Source organism: Mirounga leonina, unplaced genomic scaffold (genome assembly GCF_011800145.1).
Source record: "Mirounga leonina isolate KUSES-001 unplaced genomic scaffold, KU_Mleo_1.0 Mir_82, whole genome shotgun sequence".
In the NCBI taxonomy this organism is placed as follows: Eukaryota; Metazoa; Chordata; class Mammalia; order Carnivora; family Phocidae; genus Mirounga; species Mirounga leonina.
The window spans coordinates 24,378,175-24,398,029 of NW_023270825.1; the positions used below are offsets into that span (position 1 = coordinate 24,378,175).

The 19,855-nt window shown below is 41.9% G+C and overlaps 2 protein-coding genes across 2 annotated transcripts in view; one reads left to right on the plus strand and one right to left on the minus strand.

Annotated features, from left to right (window-relative positions):
* Positions 1-37: 37 nt before the first annotated feature.
* SAMD15 (sterile alpha motif domain containing 15) lies at positions 38-13,412 on the minus strand. Its single transcript, XM_034992949.1, has 3 exons — positions 11,191-13,412; positions 9,681-9,779; positions 38-1,005 (listed from the first exon to the last, which is right to left on the minus strand). The coding sequence occupies exons 1-3, from the start codon at positions 13,207-13,209 to the stop codon at positions 769-771; spliced, it is 2,355 nt and encodes a 784-aa protein (XP_034848840.1). The 5' UTR covers positions 13,210-13,412; the 3' UTR covers positions 38-768.
* A 47-nt stretch (positions 13,413-13,459) lies between these two features.
* The window catches only part of TMED8 (transmembrane p24 trafficking protein family member 8), a 39,266-nt gene continuing 32,870 nt past the window's right edge, over positions 13,460-19,855 (plus strand). The window contains exon 1 of the mRNA XM_034992950.1: positions 13,460-13,664. Within this exon, the coding sequence (XP_034848841.1) occupies positions 13,580-13,664 (85 nt within the window). The 5' untranslated portion in view covers positions 13,460-13,579. The remainder of the gene's footprint in view (positions 13,665-19,855) is intronic.

Below are 19,855 nucleotides of genomic sequence, written 5' to 3' on the forward strand. Positions count from 1 at the left end.
ATAAATTTTTTTCTCTGATGTAAAAAAAGAACTCCCCTCCTCCCTTTTCTTAAAACATTTCCTTTAGAAAACATGTAATTTAAATCCTTTTTCTGTTTTTGAAATGTATGTAAATCCTCTAACAAGTTGAAGAAGTCACCTGCCAGTTTTACATCCCAAGACTGTTTGAAATGGGAGCAATGAGGAGGATGGCACCCTATCTCCCTGGCCTAAGTGCCCGGCTCCACATAGTAACTTCCTGTTTATCATAAAGATATGAGAAGTTTCATTTTTCCTTTGGATACAGACAGTTAACATGTAAGTAATGGGTTCTATCTGCCTAGCTATCTAAAAGGGTGGGATTTCCTTGACTTCGTAATCTTCTTTAGCAGCTTGCCTGTGATGTCCATCACTGTCTGATTTAGTGCTGATTCAATAATACAACTGTTTCTTTTTCTGCATTTGTGGAGAACCTCATTTGGGTTGGCAGGAGATTTTACTTTTAATTCCATTTCCTTAACATGTTCCTACTACCAGATGCATTACTAGAATTTATCAGGAATCCTTACAGTTACCCAGAAAGAGAACTATTGCTCTGTTTAAACACGGGGCTGAACTGCAACACAAATGAAGGGAAGATGCTTAGAGGTGGTGATAGAACTAGGAGTGGAGCCAGCAGTTCTAATTCCAATCCTTAATGAAGAAGAGAAGAAGAGAACCCAAAAGAACACACTTCTTTCCCCCAAGTAGTTTAGTTTGATCTTTCAAGGTAAGTGAAACAGCTTTTCCCTATGGTTCAGTGTAATGCAATGCTTCATTCTCTTCAGGGGTGGTTGTTTTTGGAGCATAATCCTGTAATCCTGCCGCTTGCACAAATTCAGAGAAGGTCAAGGAATCAGATTTTACCCCACTATGACCTTTTTGCTCTAAAAATAAGCCAATATTGTCCCTGTAGGGCAGGGCGATGGTGCGACTGAACAATGGCTCTTCAATTCCCAGGAGCACCCGTGTATGCCGAGAAATTGCCTGCAATACAAGGATAATTTTTTAATGGAAAATTTACTGAAAATATAACTAAATCAAAGTATTTTCCTAGGTCTCTTGAATGCTAACCTCTTATTTCTACGGGAAAATAAAATAATGAAATAACACATGGAAAGTCTTAGTAGCCAGGTCCTTACCAAAATAAGGTTCTAAAGAAAAACACCAAGTAATTTATTATCTTTTTATAAGTTCCATTTAAAGATGTTTCTAGGCCCTTGCATCAGCTTGCCACAGATGGGTTCATTTCTTTCTTTGGGCTGAGCAATCTGATCAACCATATGAGCAGATAACATGTTTAGATTAAGAGCCATGACTATCTCTGGGAAGGTTAATAAATAACTGGTCTATAAGGGGCTCTGATAACTTGCAATTAAGAGAAAAAGGTCATTACTCAAATGGTTATTCAATTTGTTTGACTAAAAACAAATCTCAAAGACTAAAAAGCAGATATTAAAGTTCCAGCTGTTTTACTAGTACCTATATGGGTATATTCTTTACAATATTCTTTGCCACAGTGTTCAGTGTCTCTAAAACATATTTTGTATTCATTGAGCACCATGTCACTTGATATCCTAGATTAAACTGTCATTGCGTTTTCAAATTCTAGCTTTAGTCATAGGCCTGCTATAACACTGCTATCTGAATTCATATTCTGCATCTGGATGAGAATGTAGTGCATGAAATTTCTGCTAGAACACCACCAAAAGGGTGAGTGGAGTTTTTTTCTTTTCTTTTCTTTTTTTTAGTTTAGTTTAAAACTACTGGCCATAGTTACAAGGTTGTAAAATGCATTCATGCTACAGTTCTTAACCTGATGCAAAACTGCCCATTAGTAATGCATTTTAGATAGCTAAGATACAGGGCACCTGGGTGGCTCAGTTGGTTAAGTGTCCAACTCTTGGTTTTGGCTTGGGTCATGACCTTGTGGTAGTGAGATCGAGCCCTGTGTTGGGCTCCATGCTGAGTGTGGAGCCTGCTTAAGATTTAAGATTCTCTCTCTCTCTCCCTCTGCCCCCTCCCTGCTCGTGAGTGTGCGCGTTCTCTCTCTAAAAAAACAAAAAAACAAAACTATTTAAAAAAATAGATAGGGGCGCCTGGGTGGCTCAGCCGTTAAGCGTCTGCCTTCAGTTCAGGTCATGATCCCAGGGTCCTGGGATGGAGCCCAGCATCGGACTCCCTGCTCAATGGGAAGCCTGCTTCTCCCTCTCCCACTCCCCCTGCTTGTGTTCCCTCTCTCGCTGTGTCTCTCTCTGTCAAATAAATAAATACAATCTTTAAAAAAAATTAAAAAATAAAAAAAATAGACAAGGGATACCTGGGGGGCTCAGCCAGTTAAGTGGCTGACTTCGGCTCAGGTCATGGATTCTAAGGTCCCGGAATCAAGTCCTGCATTGGGCTCCATGCTCAGCAAGGAGCCTACTTCTCTCTCTGCCTGCCACTCCTCCTGCTTGTGCTCACTCTCTCTTTCTCTCTGATTAAAAAATAAAAAAAAAAAACATAGGTAGACAAGATACCTTTTTCTCAAATCTTACTTGAATTGGTTTTATTTAGAGTCTAGAGATGATTTGTGGGTAAGAGAGTCTACACAGTTGCCTTGTACCCAGTGGGAATACAATTGAACTTTTAGATCCAAATTACCACCCCTTAAGCATTCTCATTTGTAATTGAGGCTGCTACACTGAGCACCTTCTTTGGTCAGCAACTCACCCTGAATGCCCCTTACCAGAGCAGATTATTTCACAAATTCACTGAGGTTTACAGATGGTGTCCCCGGGAGGGACCCTGTAGTCATAAACAAATGTATTCACTATTAACTAAAAGAGCTATGTGCCTACTGTAGGCTGAGAAAGTCCAGTACTGTTTAATATTCTAATGCAGAAATTAAAAGTGTTACAAAGCTACTGGTTACATGTGGAATCAGGAAATATAATCTGACCATCTCTTGCAAAGGACTAGGAGGGTCCTTTGATGGGCTATAAATTAATCTAAAACTGTGAGTTCTTTCTTTAGTTCTGATGAATAACAAGCAACAGATTTTATTTTTGCCTAAGACTTAGAGCAACTTACTAGTAACTTGAGTTAGTAAGGATTATTAAATACAGGTATTCATGAAGACTATTAGGATTTCCTAAGGATTCTTTTTTTTTTTTTTTTTTTAAGATTTTATTTATTTATTTGACAGAGAGATAGACAGAAGAGCACAAGCAGAGGGAGTGGGAGAAGCAGGCTCTGCACTGAGCAGGGAACCCGATGTGGGACTCGATCCCAGGACCCTGAGATCATGACCTGAGCCGAAGGCAGACGCTTAACCATCTGAGCCACCCAGGTGCCCCTCCTAAGGATTCTTAATTCCACATTCTAAGATGGTGGCCCATGCTCAATGCCTGACATCACTGCAGAGCACCTACTTCACATGGTCTTAAGCAGATATTTTAACGCCTATAGCTTTCAAGAGGATTCTATTATTACTATATCATCATTGTATCTTGTGTTGATTAAGGTTTTTAAAGGCTGCTATTCTTTTTTTTTTTTTTAAGTTGGCTCCACACCCAGTGTGGAGCCCAGTATGGGGCTTGAACTCAGGGCCCTGAGATCAAGACCTAAACTGAGATCAAGAATTGGATGCTTAACTGAGTGAGCCAACCAGGCGCCCCCAAAGGCTGCTATTCTTTTATTTGTAAGCTACTGATGGTTTTGCTTCATCATTACCGATTTAGTTATACTGTTTGGTTACCTTATAGTATGTAATTATGCACATTTGCATAATTGGAAGCTATAATTTAATTAAACCTAAAGATATCTTGTTATGGTTCAAATATGAATCATCTACACCACCATTATTAAAGCAGATGTATAGTTTCCTTAAAATCTGCCTGTCAATTCATATAGCAATGTGGATTAATCTTAAATGCATTTTGCTAAGGGAAAGAAGCCTGACTCAAAGGCTACATATTATTTGATTCCATTTATGTGACATTCTGGAAAAGGCAAAACTAAAGCGACAAGAAACAGATGAGTGGTTGTCAGGGCTTGGGGTGGAGTGATAGGCTGACTACCAAGGGGACACAAGGAAAATTTTAGGGTGACAGAATTGTTCTGTATGGTTCTGTGTGGTGGATACCTGATCCTGTGCGTCTGCCAAAACTCACAGAACTGTCCACTGCAAAGAGTGACTTTACTGTATGCAAATTTTTAAAAAGCCAGGATGTCTCAGGAACCCATGATAGAATATAGACTGTGGACAATGAATCTAATTGTATTACAAAGTAAGACATAATCTCACTGAAGGGGTAGGGAAGAAAGGAGCTGACCTAAATAACTAACTTTGAAAAACAGTGTTTTGCCTAGGTAGTGTAAGCCTGAAGACAAAAAGAACTGTAGACAAACACTATACTCTGTTGGTAAATTTGTTTCTCATAGGCATACATATTTATAGATAAGGAGAGCCAGGTTTCTCCTGTCAGAGAAGGAAATTATCAAGAAGCCAGGTGGGGTAGGGAATAGGAAGGATGGGAAGGCTAGAATGAAGCCAGTGCTGGGCTAGAGGCAGAGATAACAATATGAACTCATGCTAACAGAAAGAAGAAATCTGTGTATATATGGGATTTGTATATATACATATATTTCCTACATCTTTCTGCTCAGAGTGCCTAGAAGCCATGACACCCCCACAGCAACAAGCACAATCAGTGCCACACCTTGGTTTCTAAGAATCTGATAGAAGCAACCAGGGCTCCTTGGAGATGGTCTGAAGTAACATGTAATGCTCTGGCTGGAGTACTAGTACTAGAAAAAAATAAGGGGAGCATGTTAGGAGGACACAGGGGCCAAACTGAAAGTGTTCCCAAATGATGGAGAAGGGACAATTAAACACAGAATCCTTACAAAGGGTTCCAATGAAACATGGAAGAAATGAGGAAAATAGAAAATCCCCATTAGAACACCACAGTAATAACTGCTGCAGGCAAGGTCCACTGATGGATGCTAAAATTAGTAGGCCAAATTTTAAGGAGAAACTGGATATTTGCATAGCCTCAAACTCTCTTCTCCAGTATATTTATTACTGTGATAGTTTTACTATATGTCCATAAACTCTGGTACTCCTCCCTCCAGGAGGTGGATCTTAATTCCCCTCTCTCTGAGTGTGGGCTGGACCTACTAACTCACTTCTAATAAACAGAATCTGAAAAGGGAACATAGTAACTTTATAATGAAGAAACCTGGCAGACACCACTTTAAACAGGTGATCGATCAAGGTTCACATCTCCAGTAAAAAATCACGTTGATATCATGAACTCCCTGATGAGATGAGATGAAAAGGGCTCATCACCTCTGTGATAGTCTCCCCCAAAATGCGTATCTTCATGGGAAACGTGAGACAAACTAAAATTGAGGGAAATCTTCAAAAAAACTTGACTACTGCTTTTCAAAGTGTCATGAAAGACAAAGATCAGGAAACTGTCACATATTGGAGGAGACCAAGAAAACAATGACAGCTAAAGGCAAAGTAGTATCCCTGACTGGATTCTGGAATAAAAAAAGGACATCAGTTGAAAAATTGCAGAAATCTGAATAAAGTCTGTAATTTGCTTAATAGTATTGTACCAATGATAATTTTGTTTTTTTTAAGGGCAGGAGAGAGGGGTGGAGGGGCAGAGGGAGAGGAGAGAGAGAATCTTAATCAGACCATGCCCAGTGCAGAGCCTGAGGTGGTGCTCAATCTCACGACCCTGAGATCAAGACCTGAACCAAAATGAAGAGTCACACGCTTAACTGACTGAGCCACCCAGGCACCCCAATTTCTTTGTTTTGGTAAATGTCCCATGGTTACATAAGATGTTAACATTAGGGGATGCTGGGTTAAGAGTATATAGGAACTTTGTACTATCTTTGTAACTCTTCTGTAAAACTAAAATAATTCGGAAATTTCAAGTTGAAAAAAGAAAAATATTTTTGTCTAGTGATAATTTGCTCACGTTATGAATCTGTGCTATTCAAATAGTTTGCATCAAGGCAAGTGTAGTAAAATTGCTGGGATATAAAGCTTATGAGGCTATATTTTGTAATAGAAAATCATGCATACAAAAGGAATAAGCAATTCACCTATATTATTCTTCAAATATTTATCACAGAATTCTTTTCTTCACTTGATGGAGTTAACAGTTAAAAATATTTTAAGAATTATTTTCTAAGAGACAAAGCTGAAGCAGGTATAATGCTATTTTGTCTGGCTTGTCCCTAGAATAACTAAGATTGACTTCCTCTCCCCTTTTTACCACGCTAATGCATCTCTACAAATTGGAATAACAGGGTAGTAGCTTCAAGAGCTCCCTTGGCCAGGTTCAAAGAATTAGTGTTTCTTTCCTTCTATACTCCCCATCAGTCTCACCCACACAGTTAGCTCTTCTCTTGTCTTCTCAGTATGTTGGAGGAAGGGCACAGGAAATAGTAAGTTCTTTCTGCAGGGTAAGCATGGATAATTGCAAAATTAAGGAAGTAAAAGGAAGCTGAAAGGAACAGAAACTGGCCATACATTAACTGCAAAGCTTGTAAATGGGATGCGCAGTCCAAATGTGGTTCAGTTTCTTAGCAGCATGCCTGGAATTCTGAACTCTCAAGCCACCTGCTCTTTCCCCAGTCCTGCCACTCTGCCAAAGCCCATGAATGATGATGCAGGAGAGGTTTTTGGTTTTGTTTTTTTAAGATTTATTTATTTGATAGAGCGAGTGAGTGAGCAAGTGAGGGGAGGGGCAGAGGGAGAGAATCTTAAAGCAGACTCCCCTCTGAGCACAGAGCCCAATGTGGGGCTTGATCTCACGACCCATGAGATCATGACCCATGAGATGATGACCTGAGCCGAAACCAAGAGTTGGACACTTGACTGAGGCACCCAGGCATCCCAGATGATGTGGGAGAGTTAGCATGAAAAAGAGTACTACACTGTGTAAGTGTTGTTATGGGATAAATTGTGGATATACTAGTTGCTGTAATTACAATGGTGGGATTAAAAATGCTTATATATCAGTAAGAAAGGGAACTACAGCATACTCAAGTGTTGGGGAATGTGATAAAAAAGATATGACTGCCGATTGACCCATGAGCTGGACCCAGGCACTCAGAGGTTCCTCACCCCCTCCTCTGTCCTTGGAATGTGGGTTCCACTTGCCTTTCCCATTCCCAGAGGCTGCTTTAAGGACATGGCCTTGAGAGGGTGATATGGTGTTGAAAACACTTGCACAGTATATGTTACTGAACCAGTTAGAGCCTCTTTATAAACTTTTGAGATTTAAAGGCCAGGTGTGGAGATCCATTCATCTTGCTGCCGTCCAAGACAAACCTTGTATGTAAATTCCTTTTGTTATTATTAAAACTGCCACCTACCAACCTGGAGTGGCCTGCCTCTTTCTTCAGTCTCTCCCTGCCCTCTGAGCACAGGGGCCAGTTTCAGACTACACAAGGAAAGCTCCCAAGAGGACTGGGAACCGACATTAAGCTCATGTATGATCTCTAAAAAGTTACCTCTGTCACAGTGTATAATTAGCTTTCTTATGTGGACCTAAGTGTCAAGCAAACTTTTCTAAGATACCTTTAAATGTCTTGATCTTTATTACTCTAGTGACTTCAAGGAGAGGCCACATTTGTCTGGTGACTTTGATAAGTATTCCCAAGTTTGCTTATTCAAAGTTCTTGGGGTATAAGGATAGACCACTGGATACATCATTTACTCATGAGGATTTCAGAAGAGTTTTAAGACCTCTTATTTCTTGCAAGGCCTGAAAAGGCATAATTACAATTTTTCTTCTTGCATTGTTGATATTGTATTTTTAGAATTAGAATGTCAAAGAAACAAAATGAATTGGCAGACTCTGAAAAATGCTTTCTCATAAGCAGCTAAAATTGTTGGTACTTAAAACATTTCAGGAATTTGTATTACAGGTTACTATTTTGCTAATTCTATTCCTTATTTTTATTTAGAAAATCCAAAACACTATAAACATAAGTAGAAATTAGAGCTCATAAACACAGTCATATCATCTTTGAACATAAAAAGAGTTAAGATATTTTATCTGGTGGTACTTGGTAGCTATGTGAAGGTATGGTTGGAAATACCAATTTGTAATGAGTGGTCCTTTTCCACATTACGTATGTAGTGGTTCATGGTTACAAAATTGTTCATTTAGAGAGGCAATAAGTACAGTGGTTTAAATAGAGCATGGAAGTCATACAGGATGGATCTGAATTCTGGCTCTTAAACTTACTCTCTGAATAATCTTGTGTAAGTTGCTTCATCTTTCTGGGCCTCAGTTTTCTCTTCTATAAAATGGGGATTAAGTGAAATAATGTATGTATGGTGCCCAACACATGGTAAGCACTCAGAAGATGGCTATAGTAGAGTTCAAAAGATTAAATATTCACTTAGGACTACGTTTAATAATTTAAAGGATTTCTTTATATCTTGTTGCCAGGAAAAGGACTTAGGTATTATCAAGTATAACTTTATTTTCTAAGTCATATGACTTATGGAATTACATGGTTTTAATGCCTGATCAAGAGTCACGTAGGGAGCAAATTCCAGGGCCTACCCCAGACCTAATGAATCAAAATCTCTGGAGCACGAATCCTAGGAATTAAAAAAAAAAATCCCATCTGATTCCGAAGACTATTCAAGTTTGAGAACCACTGAGGCAGAGCTTATGTTCAAGAGTGTACTGAAGGAACACTGATATGTTGGAGTGGGGGGTATTAAAGACAAGGTTATAAATGTGATTATGTGTGTGAAGCTTTGTCAACTATAAAGCACTATAAATGAAGGGTAGTGTTATACAAAGAAGCATAATCATAGACTGCTGGTGCTGGAGAGATCTTAGGAAATTGAGGTCCAGTGAGGTTAATGTAACTTGCTGCAAAGTTAGGCAGCAAAGCAGCCAAACACATATGGCGTTATAAAAGTACCAAATGGGTGTTAGAGACATACAATATCTGAGAGCTTGGGGGGAGAGCTTATTGGGGTTGGGGAGGTCAGGAAAGATTTCATGGGGAGATGAGAACTGAGCTGGGTCGCGAAGGAGGATTAAGGCTCATGTTAGTCATACAGGGGGAGGGGGACTGAGCAGAGATGCAGAGGGAGGAATGTACAAGGCAGGAGTTCAAGGGTGTGAGTCAGACCGCGTGAGATTGAGCAGGAAACTCCTGTAGAGACGTAGGGGAAAGAGTGGTGGCTGGAGAAAGCTTGTGGAGTGCCTCAAGTCCTAAGCTAAAGAACTGAAACTCTCTTGCAAGCACAGGGGATCCAAAGGTTTCTGACTAGTCTAAATACTTGGAGGGTGAAAGTCTAATAGCTGGGCTTTGGATCCAAAGGGCCTATGGACAGAGACTAAAAGCAGGAGGCTACTGGAATATTCTAGGAATGAGGCAAGAGAGGTCTGAACAAATGAGAATGGAAAAAACCAGATGCTATATAGGGAACTGACAGTTCTTGGGATCTTTGTGGGGATCAAAGGAGACAGAGGAAAAAACCACTGTGTGTGGGAGGGTGGGGATGGGGGGATGGGACTGGGATTATGGTCACATCACTGACAGAAATAGGAGGCCAGGTTGAAAGAAAAGGAGGTTGGTCTGAGACAGTGCTCTGTACGGAAACATTAAACACAACTCACCTTCATATCCTCAAAATCAGTTATCCCCATCTGAGGGAGGTTTGAACAGTTTACGTAAATGAGCTTTCGACCACAGATGAAGTTTGTGGTAAAACATTCCTGTTAGAACAACAAGAATATCACTCAAATGATTATGGTAAATAGAAGGAAGAAAAGAAAGAAAAGAAAGGAAGAAAGGAGGGATGGAGGGAAGGAGAACAAAGGGTTGGGGGAAGAGCAGGGAGGGAGAGATAAATCAGGTTTGTTTCTGGTTCTGTATAGGGAAAAGTTTTTAATTCAGTTTTAAATTAAATTCAAATTTAAAGTAATCCTAATAATCCCACATATTTTCCATCTAAGCTTTCCAATAAATTTCATACTGTTCCTTAATATTTTTTTTTTTCTGGCATGATACACCTAGTGCTCCTTTCATGCCTCAATTACATTTTTAAGTAGTACAAAAGATTTCAGACCTTGTGTTTTTTTTGTGGTAGCCTAAGAACATAGTTGGCATCAATGAAATAAGAGGATTCACCCTATCTTTTTTTTCGGTTTCCTCTTTTTTAATTTTTTAAAATATTTTTTTATGGACATATAGTTGACATTCACTCTACCTTTTTTTTTATTTTTAAAAAACTTAAAAAAAATTATTTATTTGACAGAGAGAGACACAGCAAGAGCAGGAACACAAGCAGAGGGAGTGGGAGAGGGAGAAGCAGGCTTCCCGCGGAGCAGGGAGCCCAATGCGGAGCTCGATCCCAGGACCCTGGGATCAGGACCTGAGCCAAAGGCAGACAGCCAACAACTGAGCCACCCAGGCGCCCCTCACTCTATCTTTTTAATAAAACTACTCTTGGTGAGTTGGCTATTTAAATTAATACTGTTAGGGCGCCTGGGTGGCTCAGTTGGTTAAGCGACTGCCTTCGGCTCAGGTCATGATCCTGGAGTCCCGGGATCGAGTCCCACATCGGGCTCCCTGCTCGGCAGGGAGTCTGCTTCTCCCTCTGACCCTCCTCCCTCTCATGCTCTCTGTCTCTCATTCTCTCTGTCTCAAATAAATAAATAAAATCTTAAAAAAAAATAAAATAAATTAATACTGTTAGGTGCTCATGATACACATGACATATTTGGGGCAGACAATTAATTAATAGTACAAGTTAAGGCAGCTGCCACTAAAACAACTTGACAAAGTACCAGAAAGTCTACCTTGGTCATAATCTGTTAAAAAAAAAAAAAGTTTCCTGTGAAAAGAGGCCTATATAAATTTTTTAGTCTTTACTCAAGAATTGCAGAGAAGTATACTCATTGTGATAAATAGTGAAAACAAACAACTGTGACCCTCCCTTCCTCTATCAAAACACAAAATACATCAGTGGAAAGGACAAACTTTAAATCCAAGTTACCTCTATCATAGTCCAGGACTTTCCTATACTCCTTGTAGTGAAGAAGAGGCAAGAGCTCAGGTAAGGGTAAGAAGATTAAGAGATAGAATAACAGAATGTGATTTTTAAAAATGTTAACTTTTGTATACCTTGTATTGAGGGAAGCCTAGCTCACTAATCCACTCTGCAACTTTCTCTGGGCTCCATTTAAGATACTCAAATTGTAGCTCAGCACTTTCTTTTGGCTGGGTTTCCTCATCTTTGTGTACCTGTTTCAACTCTGGGGAAAAATCTACAACTTTTTCACTAAAAGACTCTCTCAAATCCCTCTGAGAGTCTGAGAGGTAAGGGTATAAATCATCATTGATATCGGTAACCTCAAACAGTCCTTTAAAATCCTTAGGAAACTCATAACTTACACTCACTGAATCTAGTTCAGTTATTGTGAGAGACCCGAACATAGACTCTCTTTTAGCTTTCTTGGTTTCTTTTACTGACCACTTTCTCGTTTGATAGTCAGAGTGTTCTAGCTCATCCTTGTCTAGGGAATACTTAAATTTGACTGGTTTTGGCCTATCTTCCTTGAAAAATTCTGTATGTGACACTATTCTTAGTGGTAGTTGGGCTTTATCTGGTAATTCTAGATCTTTCTCTTTAGTTTCCTCTGTTTGTGTCTTCTCTTGGACCTCTGGTTTGGTTTTCTGTGGTGGCATTTGACCTGTTTCAAACTCAGTTGTTTTTCTTGGTTCTTTCTTTGGAAACTTTGGCTCTAGACCTTTCTCTTCTGTTGAGTCTCTTACTGTCTCCTCTGATTTGGACTTCTGTGGTGGTGCCAGTCCTGTCTCCTCAGTTGATTTTCTTTGCTTATCTTTTTGCTCTGATGATCGAGTGTCCTCTAGTGGTTCTAAAACTTTCTTCACAGTTGACTCTTTGTGGGTCTCCTCTTCAACTTCTGGTTTGGTCTTTTCTGATGGCTCTAGACCTGTTTCCTCAATTGATTTTCTTGATTTTTCCTCAGGAAATTCTGATTTGGTTTCTTCAAGTGGCTCTGGAACTTTCTCCTCAGTTGACTTTCTTCCTGTCTCTTCACTAGACTTAGTTGGTTTCTGGTCTGGAAACTCTGATTTGGTCTGCTGAGGTGGCTCTGTCTCTTTCTTCTCAGTTGATTTTCTTTGGTCCTCCTCTGGATTCTCTGGTTTAGTCTCTTCTGGTGGTTCTACACCTGCCTCCTCAGTAGACTTACTTTGTTTCTCCTTTGGAAACTCTGGTTTAGTCTGTTCAGGTGGCTCTGTCTCTTTCTCCTCAGTTGATTTTCTTTGTATCTCCTGTGGAACCTCTGGTTTAGTTTCTTCTGGAGGTTCCAGACCTGCCTCTTCAGTTTCTCTTGGTTTCCCTTCTGGAAACTCTGCTTTGGCCTGCTCGGATGGCTCCGTCCCTTTCTCCTCAGGTGATTTTCTTTGTGCTTCCTTTGGAATGGTCATCTCTGGCAGCTGTAGATCTGCCTCTTCAATTGATTTTCTTGGTTTCTCACTTGGAAATTCAGGTTTGGTCTGCTCCGGAGGTTCTGGACCTGTTTCTTCATATTGCTCTTTCAATGAATCCTCCAGAACCTCCAGTATGGTCTGTTCTAGCAACTCTAATCTTGTCTCACTGATTGAGGCCCCTGAAGCTTCAGTCTCTGTCTCCTCTGGTAGCTCCGGATCTGTTTCCTTATCTGACTCTACGAGTACATCCTCTGTAACATCTAATTTGGCCTCCTCCGGTGGCTCTAAATCTGGCTCATCATCCGTAAGGACCTCCAAATCCTTGAAAAGCTCTCCTCCCATCTCTCGCAATGTCTCCGACTTTGCCTTCTGCGGCATCCCTCGATCAGTCTCGCTTGGAAGGTCTCTCTCAGACTCCTTGGGAATCTCCTCCTTGGACGTGCCGGTTGGTTTTACGTGTAGGTGTACATTCTCTGGCGCCCCCACTTCTTCGAGGTCTTTTTCCTCCGTCTCTGGCTGGGGTTCCTGGTCAATCTCTACAGGTAGCTCCGGGCCTACCTCTGCCATGGTGTCAGCTTCGGCACCTTGAGCCACTTTAAGAGACGTTGGTAGGTAGACTACCTCATACTCCAGATCTTCTCCTTCAACTGGGCCGGAATCGTAATACTCTGGGACTTCAGCCATGACACGCGTTAGCCGACGCGCCCAGGCCTCCTAGCAACCCCAACTTCCGATAGCGTCGCTATGGATACCATGAGTTCCGGCCGAGTCTTCCTGAATCTTCCCCAGGTTTTGTTTGTTCTGTCAAACCCTGACTAAAAACCTGCCATCAAAAGCACGCAGTCACCCTCCCCGCGTCCGCGTCGCCAGCCTCGGCTGCCCCAAGCCCCTACGGCCGCTCTGGGGCCGGCGCACCGCCTCTTCCGGCCCGCGGGCCCCGCTCGGCTCCTCCCGGCGCGCCGCCGCCGCCGCCGCCGCTGTGCTCGCTCGGCCTTCGGCTGTTTCCGGAGCCTCTCGCTGTAGGCCGCCGAGGCGCGAGCGGAGCGGGCTGCAGATGTCGGAGCGGCAGGCGGCCGGGGGGCCGGCGGGCCGCGGCGGGGACGGCCCGGGAGTGGAGGGGAGCCAGGCGGCCGCCTCAGGTACGCAAGCCGGGGGCCGGCGGGTGAGTCCGCCCGGCCTCGGGGCCCCGCTCGTCGCGCGAGGCTCGGCCGCGCCCTGTCCCGCTCTGCCCCGCGCCCGTCGGCGGAGCGGACCCACCCGGGCATCCCTTTCGCGCGCAGAGCCTACGCCTTCGCTCCTCCGGGCCGCGCCCGGGCCCTCGGCCCCCGCCTCCCCCGCCGGCCCGGGACTGCGCTAGAGCTTGCTCGCTACTCCTGTTTCGAAATGCCGTGGTTCCTGCCCCGCTTCCTTTCTCCGATCGGCCCGGATGGCAGTGCCCCCGGCGCCTCTTGAGCCTCAGCTCGCCCGCGGGTCTCTCCTTGGCCGCGCTGCTCCCTGCTCGTGGCTCCGCACCCCGCTGCCCACCTCTGTCCTGGCCCAGGCTTTCCGCGCGCTCTCTGCCCGGGTCCGGCAGGGCAGCCTCGCCTGCCGCTGGCCTGAGCCCCGCTTGGCCCTGCACCCCGCCCCAGCACCCAGGCCCCCGCGCCTCGCCGCCGCCTCTCGGTCGCTCAGAGTGGGGGAGACAAGAAGCAGAGCGGGAGCCGGGAGGTTCTGGGGTCTTATGAGTGAGCATCGTGGCCGGAGCAAAGGCAGGACCTAGGGGCTGAAATAGGGACTTTGGCGACCCTCCCTCATTTGTTTCTACCCGCGCGAGTTCCTGCGCGGGGGTTACTTCAGCAGCCAGAGGCGAAGGGTGCATCCATCGCACTGTGACCTCTCGGGCCTCCTTATGCTCACCACACATGGAGATTCAAAGGGTAGGGGGAGAGAACTGGTTTCACTAAGTGGCAAGTAGAAATTAATTTTCCAAGTCTGAAATGAAAATAGACACCATCAGCTATAGTGGTAGAGGTGGTGCGGGGCGCCTGGGTTGGAGTCTGCATCTTCAGCGTACTGATGAAGTGACCTTGGGCCAGTCACATCTCCCTGTCTCAGTTTCCTCATCTGTAAAAATGTGGGTACTAACAGTACCCGCCTAATAAGATTGCCGGGAGGGTTACATGAGCCACTGTCTGAAGTTTCAGTGCCTAGCCCCCCGGGACACACTATAACTGGTGGTGTTATTCATTGTTCTGAGAATAAGATCTGTTTTGGCTCACCTCAACTCTGTGCTCTCAGAGGTGTTCCTGGATGTGTGTCTTCCTGCATGGTGGTGATTCTTCTCATCTTTTACTTCTATCCCAAATATCTCCCATCCTCTAATGCTGCTTCAGACACACACACACACACACACACACACACAAATACCTCTCTCTCACACACACACACACCCCTTTGAATCACCCAGCTTTCCCCCGTGATTTTATGTTCTCTTACTTTAAAACATATGACAAATTTTGTCCTTTTTTCCTTTGTATGAACTTTTATGCTTTATAGTATGTTCAGAATTGATGGCATGTATTTAACATTACAGCAATAGAAATTTTAAGCATAATTTCTAAAAAGATTCAGCAAACGAACACTCAAGAGTCTCATAAACATCTGTCCCTTGCATATGTCAGTATTTATGAGTGTTTGTTGTGTTTTGTTTTGTTTTGTTTTTACTTCCCCTTAAGCTCCTTGTGTGCTTATGGCAAACAAACCCAAACATTTTAAATTTTGACTAAGAATAGTCAAATATATTGGAGGATGGTGGGTTTGTCTCTGAGAGTTTGAATTCCTCCCCTCCCCCCCCCCCTTTTAATTGGGTCCTGCATTCACTTTTTTCTTCCCAGGACATTGATAAAAATACTTCTGGTTACCTTCTTCCTCTTGCCCTTAGGGTGACTGTTGGTTTCTTTTTCTGTCATGTAGGGGCTTGTTACTGTAGCCCAGAGCACACTCTTCCCCTTGAGGTAGGATTTGTTGCTAATAAAATAATAGTAATGATGACTTACATTAATTGAATGCTTCTTTGTCCCAGAAAGTGGACAAAGATTTACTTGTGTTATATGACTTAATCCTGTCAACAGTCATTTTCTCCCCATTTTATTTTGTTTTTAAAGATTTTATTTGAGAGAGAGCACGAGCGGTTGGGAGGGGGGCGGAGGGAGAGGGAGAAGCAGACTCCCCACTGAGCCCTACGTGAGGCAGAGCTGGACCCCAGGACCCCCGAGATCACAACCTGAGTCGAAGGCAGATTAACTGACTGAGCCATCCAGGTGCCCCTTTCCCCCCATTTTATAGAAGAACAAACTACAGCTGAGAGAGGTTAACTTATCTGCCCAAGTTAGTGTGGTGATTTTGCTATCTGTATGAAACTGTCACCTTGTTGTCATGAAGCTTACAGTCGTTTGTTTTTATTGGCTATTGATCCAGTATTGGTATTCCAGGGCAGGTTATGGTCTTTGCCCTCAAGGTGTTTCTAGTGTGGTAAGATGAGAGTACCCCAGGAACAAACATCAGCAACTCAAAACATTATATAATTGAGTATCTGTTATTACAGTTCTTTATGTACTTACCCTCAAGAAATCTGCTTGAGGGGAGGGACAGAATCTGTCTCCTCTGTTTATCTCCTAGAGCCCTTAATGTTGTGTCCTGGAGGTCCTATAAATATTTGCTGGATTGAGAGACGAAGTCTCAACACAGAGATTTGGAGGAGCACCAAGTGCATATGAAGAATTAGGGTTGAGATAATTAAGAATGTTCCTTGGGTTAAAGCAGTGGTTCTCAAGCAGGAGCGATTTTGCCTGGGGATGCTCAGGGGATGGTTTGGTTGTCGCTGCTGGGGCTGGGGAGGTGGGGGAGGGCTGTCAGTGGTATGTAGTGGGTAGAGGTCAGGGATGCCGCTCAATGCCCTGCAATGCTCAGGGCAGCCCCCACCACGAAGAATGTTCTGGCCCCAAGTGTCAGCAGTGCTGCTGTTGAGAAATGTGGGGTTAGCATGAAGCTGGATTTCCAAAGCAGTGCAAAATCATGCATCTGGCTTGATTTTTATAACCTGGGGAATAAACTTAAAAAACTGCTTCAAATTAGGAGTCTGATTGGATTCTTCTGCCACCTTCCTCTAGAAAATGATCCAGTAAGTAAACAATAGAGGCCTGAGATAGAATGAAATTGAAGGAGGTTTCTGCCATTCCTCTCCTAGAGGGAAAACAGCAATAAGAAATGAGTTTGGGGGCGCCTGGGTGGCTCAGTTGTTAAGCGTCTGCCTTCGGCTCAGGTCATGATCCCAAGGTCCTGGAATTGAGCCCCACATCGGGCTCCCTGCTCTGCGGGAAGCCTGCTTCTCCCTCTCCCACCCCCCCTGCTTGTGTTCCTGCTCTCGCTCTTGCTCTCTGTCAAATAAATAAATAAAATCTTAAAAAAAAAAAAAAAAGAAATGAGTTTGGACATTCTGTTGTTATTGAATTGAAGGTTTTGATTAAAATAAAAGGTTTTGATCTTTCAGTGTATCTTATTCCTTCAAAGCAGGAATTTATAATTATCCAGACATCATAACTTGTTTTTTTTTTAACAATATTCTCTGCAGAGAGTACCTTTTGAGTGTCTTCATGTTTGTTAGCTGAAGTTTCAGTGATGAAGTAAGGAAACTTCTTTATGTTCTTCTGAACTCAGCTTTACGGTGACCACAGTGCTCTTATTGTTTTGTGAACTGTAATTGTTTCTAATAGTCTCTTATTTGGGGCACCTGGGTCCTTCAGTCCCCAAGAGGAGAGAGATGTCACTCTTTATATAGTGAAACTCTCTTAGGCATACATGTTGCATCACTTAAGAACAGACTTTTTTTTTTTTTTTTTTTTAAGTTTAGGGAGCTTTGTGGAAAATAAAGGGCAAAGTCTGTTATGACCTTGAAGTTAGCATTAGAAATTAGTTTGGTATGAATGACTGTGAGAGTTATCAAGGCACTTAGACGCTAAGGATTGGAAACAAGTCAGGTTAACTTGTGATTCTTATGTAGGTCTTAGAGCAGTGTGGTTAGTCTTTCTGCAGTGATGGGAATGTTGCATATTGTAGCTATTTCAATTTAAATTGAAATTTAAAAATTGGTGGCTATCATAGTGGATGGAGCAAAAGCGTGGGAATTTATGCCAACGAGCCCTTATGGTTTTTTGCTTTTCTATTGTAGTTTTATATCAAAATGGTATAAATTTGTCTGCCTGTGGTAATTTTTTTTTTTTTTTCTGATAGTGGTTGTGTTTTTGTGGTGTTGAGATAGCCAGTTAGTCCTGTCATTATTCATTCCATGACATTATAACGCAAGGTTTGTAGTCTGAATGACCACTGAAGAGCTGGTTTCACTCAGAAGGACTGATGAGAAATTGGATCATGTGGTTTTGGGATTTGGTTGGAATATAAACTCAGCCAGTTTCTTTTTGTTTAAGCCTCTTGAGTCTATAACCACATAACCTGCTTTTGGTTCCTCTGCCCTTAAATCTAAAAGCCCAGGCTAATTATCTCCGCAGCCTGTTTAGTGAAGGGGAGGTCCTATGAGACCTGTTCTAAAGAACTCTGACCTGATATTCAAATGCTTTAGAAAAAACCTGTTTTTTGGTTCTCTTTGTAGAGAAAGTACAAAGTACACAATAAATTTAAATCTGTAGCATGATCAGAATGCTGGTAACATAGAAAGAAAACTAATATTTTAAATATTGTCAAATATAAAATAAATCATTATAGGAAAGTTTGTTTCCTCTTCACCTTGCTTTAGAGGCTATAATCTATAAATTTAGTTATTCTTGAGCTTCCATTTTCCTTTCTCTGTTCATTGTTTCTAAGACTTTGGCCATGCAGGTAGCATGTCATGGTTTTTGCCACGTTAGAGAATACATTCCAAAATTATTTGGTTACTATTTTTTCTTTAAATTGACATTTAAAATTTTGTTTCATTCTAAATGATATCTGTGCTATTACTATTTTGATGTATCAACTTTTCCTAATATATGTTAAATACATACCCATTAAAATAAAAAAAAAACATTTTCCCATATACCATCTAAATTTGCAAAACTAGTCCTGGTTTCTCTGGTCTCTTCTCAGAATACTTGTAGAATTGGTCTATATTTGGCTGACATATTAAAAGCTCTCTATAGAAAAATTGGCTTTTTCTTCTTTATAGTGGTCTAAATGTCACTAAATAAATTTAGGGAACCGAACAAGCTGTTTGTAATGGTTTTCTCTCTCTACAAGAGGACTGCATCTTCCACACTTGATACTGCTGGAAATAAACTTAAGTATTTCTTTCTCCTTTTCTTACTTCCTGCCTCTCTGAATCCTGTTACAAGTTGTTTTACCAGTAGTTCTTACATAATTTAGCATATACCTTTAACCCTAAAAATCAAGAGCACTATCTCTTTTCACTCTTTTCCTCCTATATTAAGCTGTTAAGGTTTTAGGAAAAGTGGCTCCTAGCATATGAAAAATGCTCAACCTAATATTTGTTAAGGGACATGGAAATGATACATACGCTGGGCAGTTTGATCTCTCACTATGTTGGTAGGGGTGTGCAGGAACAAGCACTTCCATGCATTGCTTTTAGGAGTGTAAATTAATACAAATGCTGTGGAGGGCAATTTGTCAATATCCATCACAATTACAGTATATGCTCTCATTGATCATTCCTTCTAGGAATTTATCCTCTAGATTTATTCTTGTGCCTATTTATTTATTTATTTTTTAAAAAATATTTATTCATTTGAGACACAGAGAGAGAGAGAGAGCATGAGCCGGGGCGAGGCAGAGGGAGAAGCAGGCTCCCTGCTGGGCCAGGAGCCCGATATGGGGCTCAATCCCAGGACCCTGGGATCATAACCTGAGCCGAGGGCAGACGCTTAACCATCTGAGACACCCAGGCCTATTTAGACGCAAAGTTTTTATAGCATGGTTTATAATGGTAAAAGATTAGGAAGGACATAAATATCCATCAATAGGGAACTGGTTAAATAAATTATGGAATATCCAGCCAATGAAATATTAATCAGCTGTAGAAAAAAAAAGACAAAACTTTTCATATATAGTTATGGAAAGATCTCTGAGATATAAATGGGGAAAAAGTGTGTTTAATATGCTTATTATTTGTATAAAAAAGAATATATATGCACACACACACACTTATGTTCATAAAGTAACTCTGGGAGACTACAAAACCGAATAACATTGGTTGCTTTTGGTGGTGGGGACTGAGGTGGGTGGAAGTTTTCACTGTATACTCTTTTTTTTTTTTTAAAGATTTTATTTATTTATTTGAGAGAGA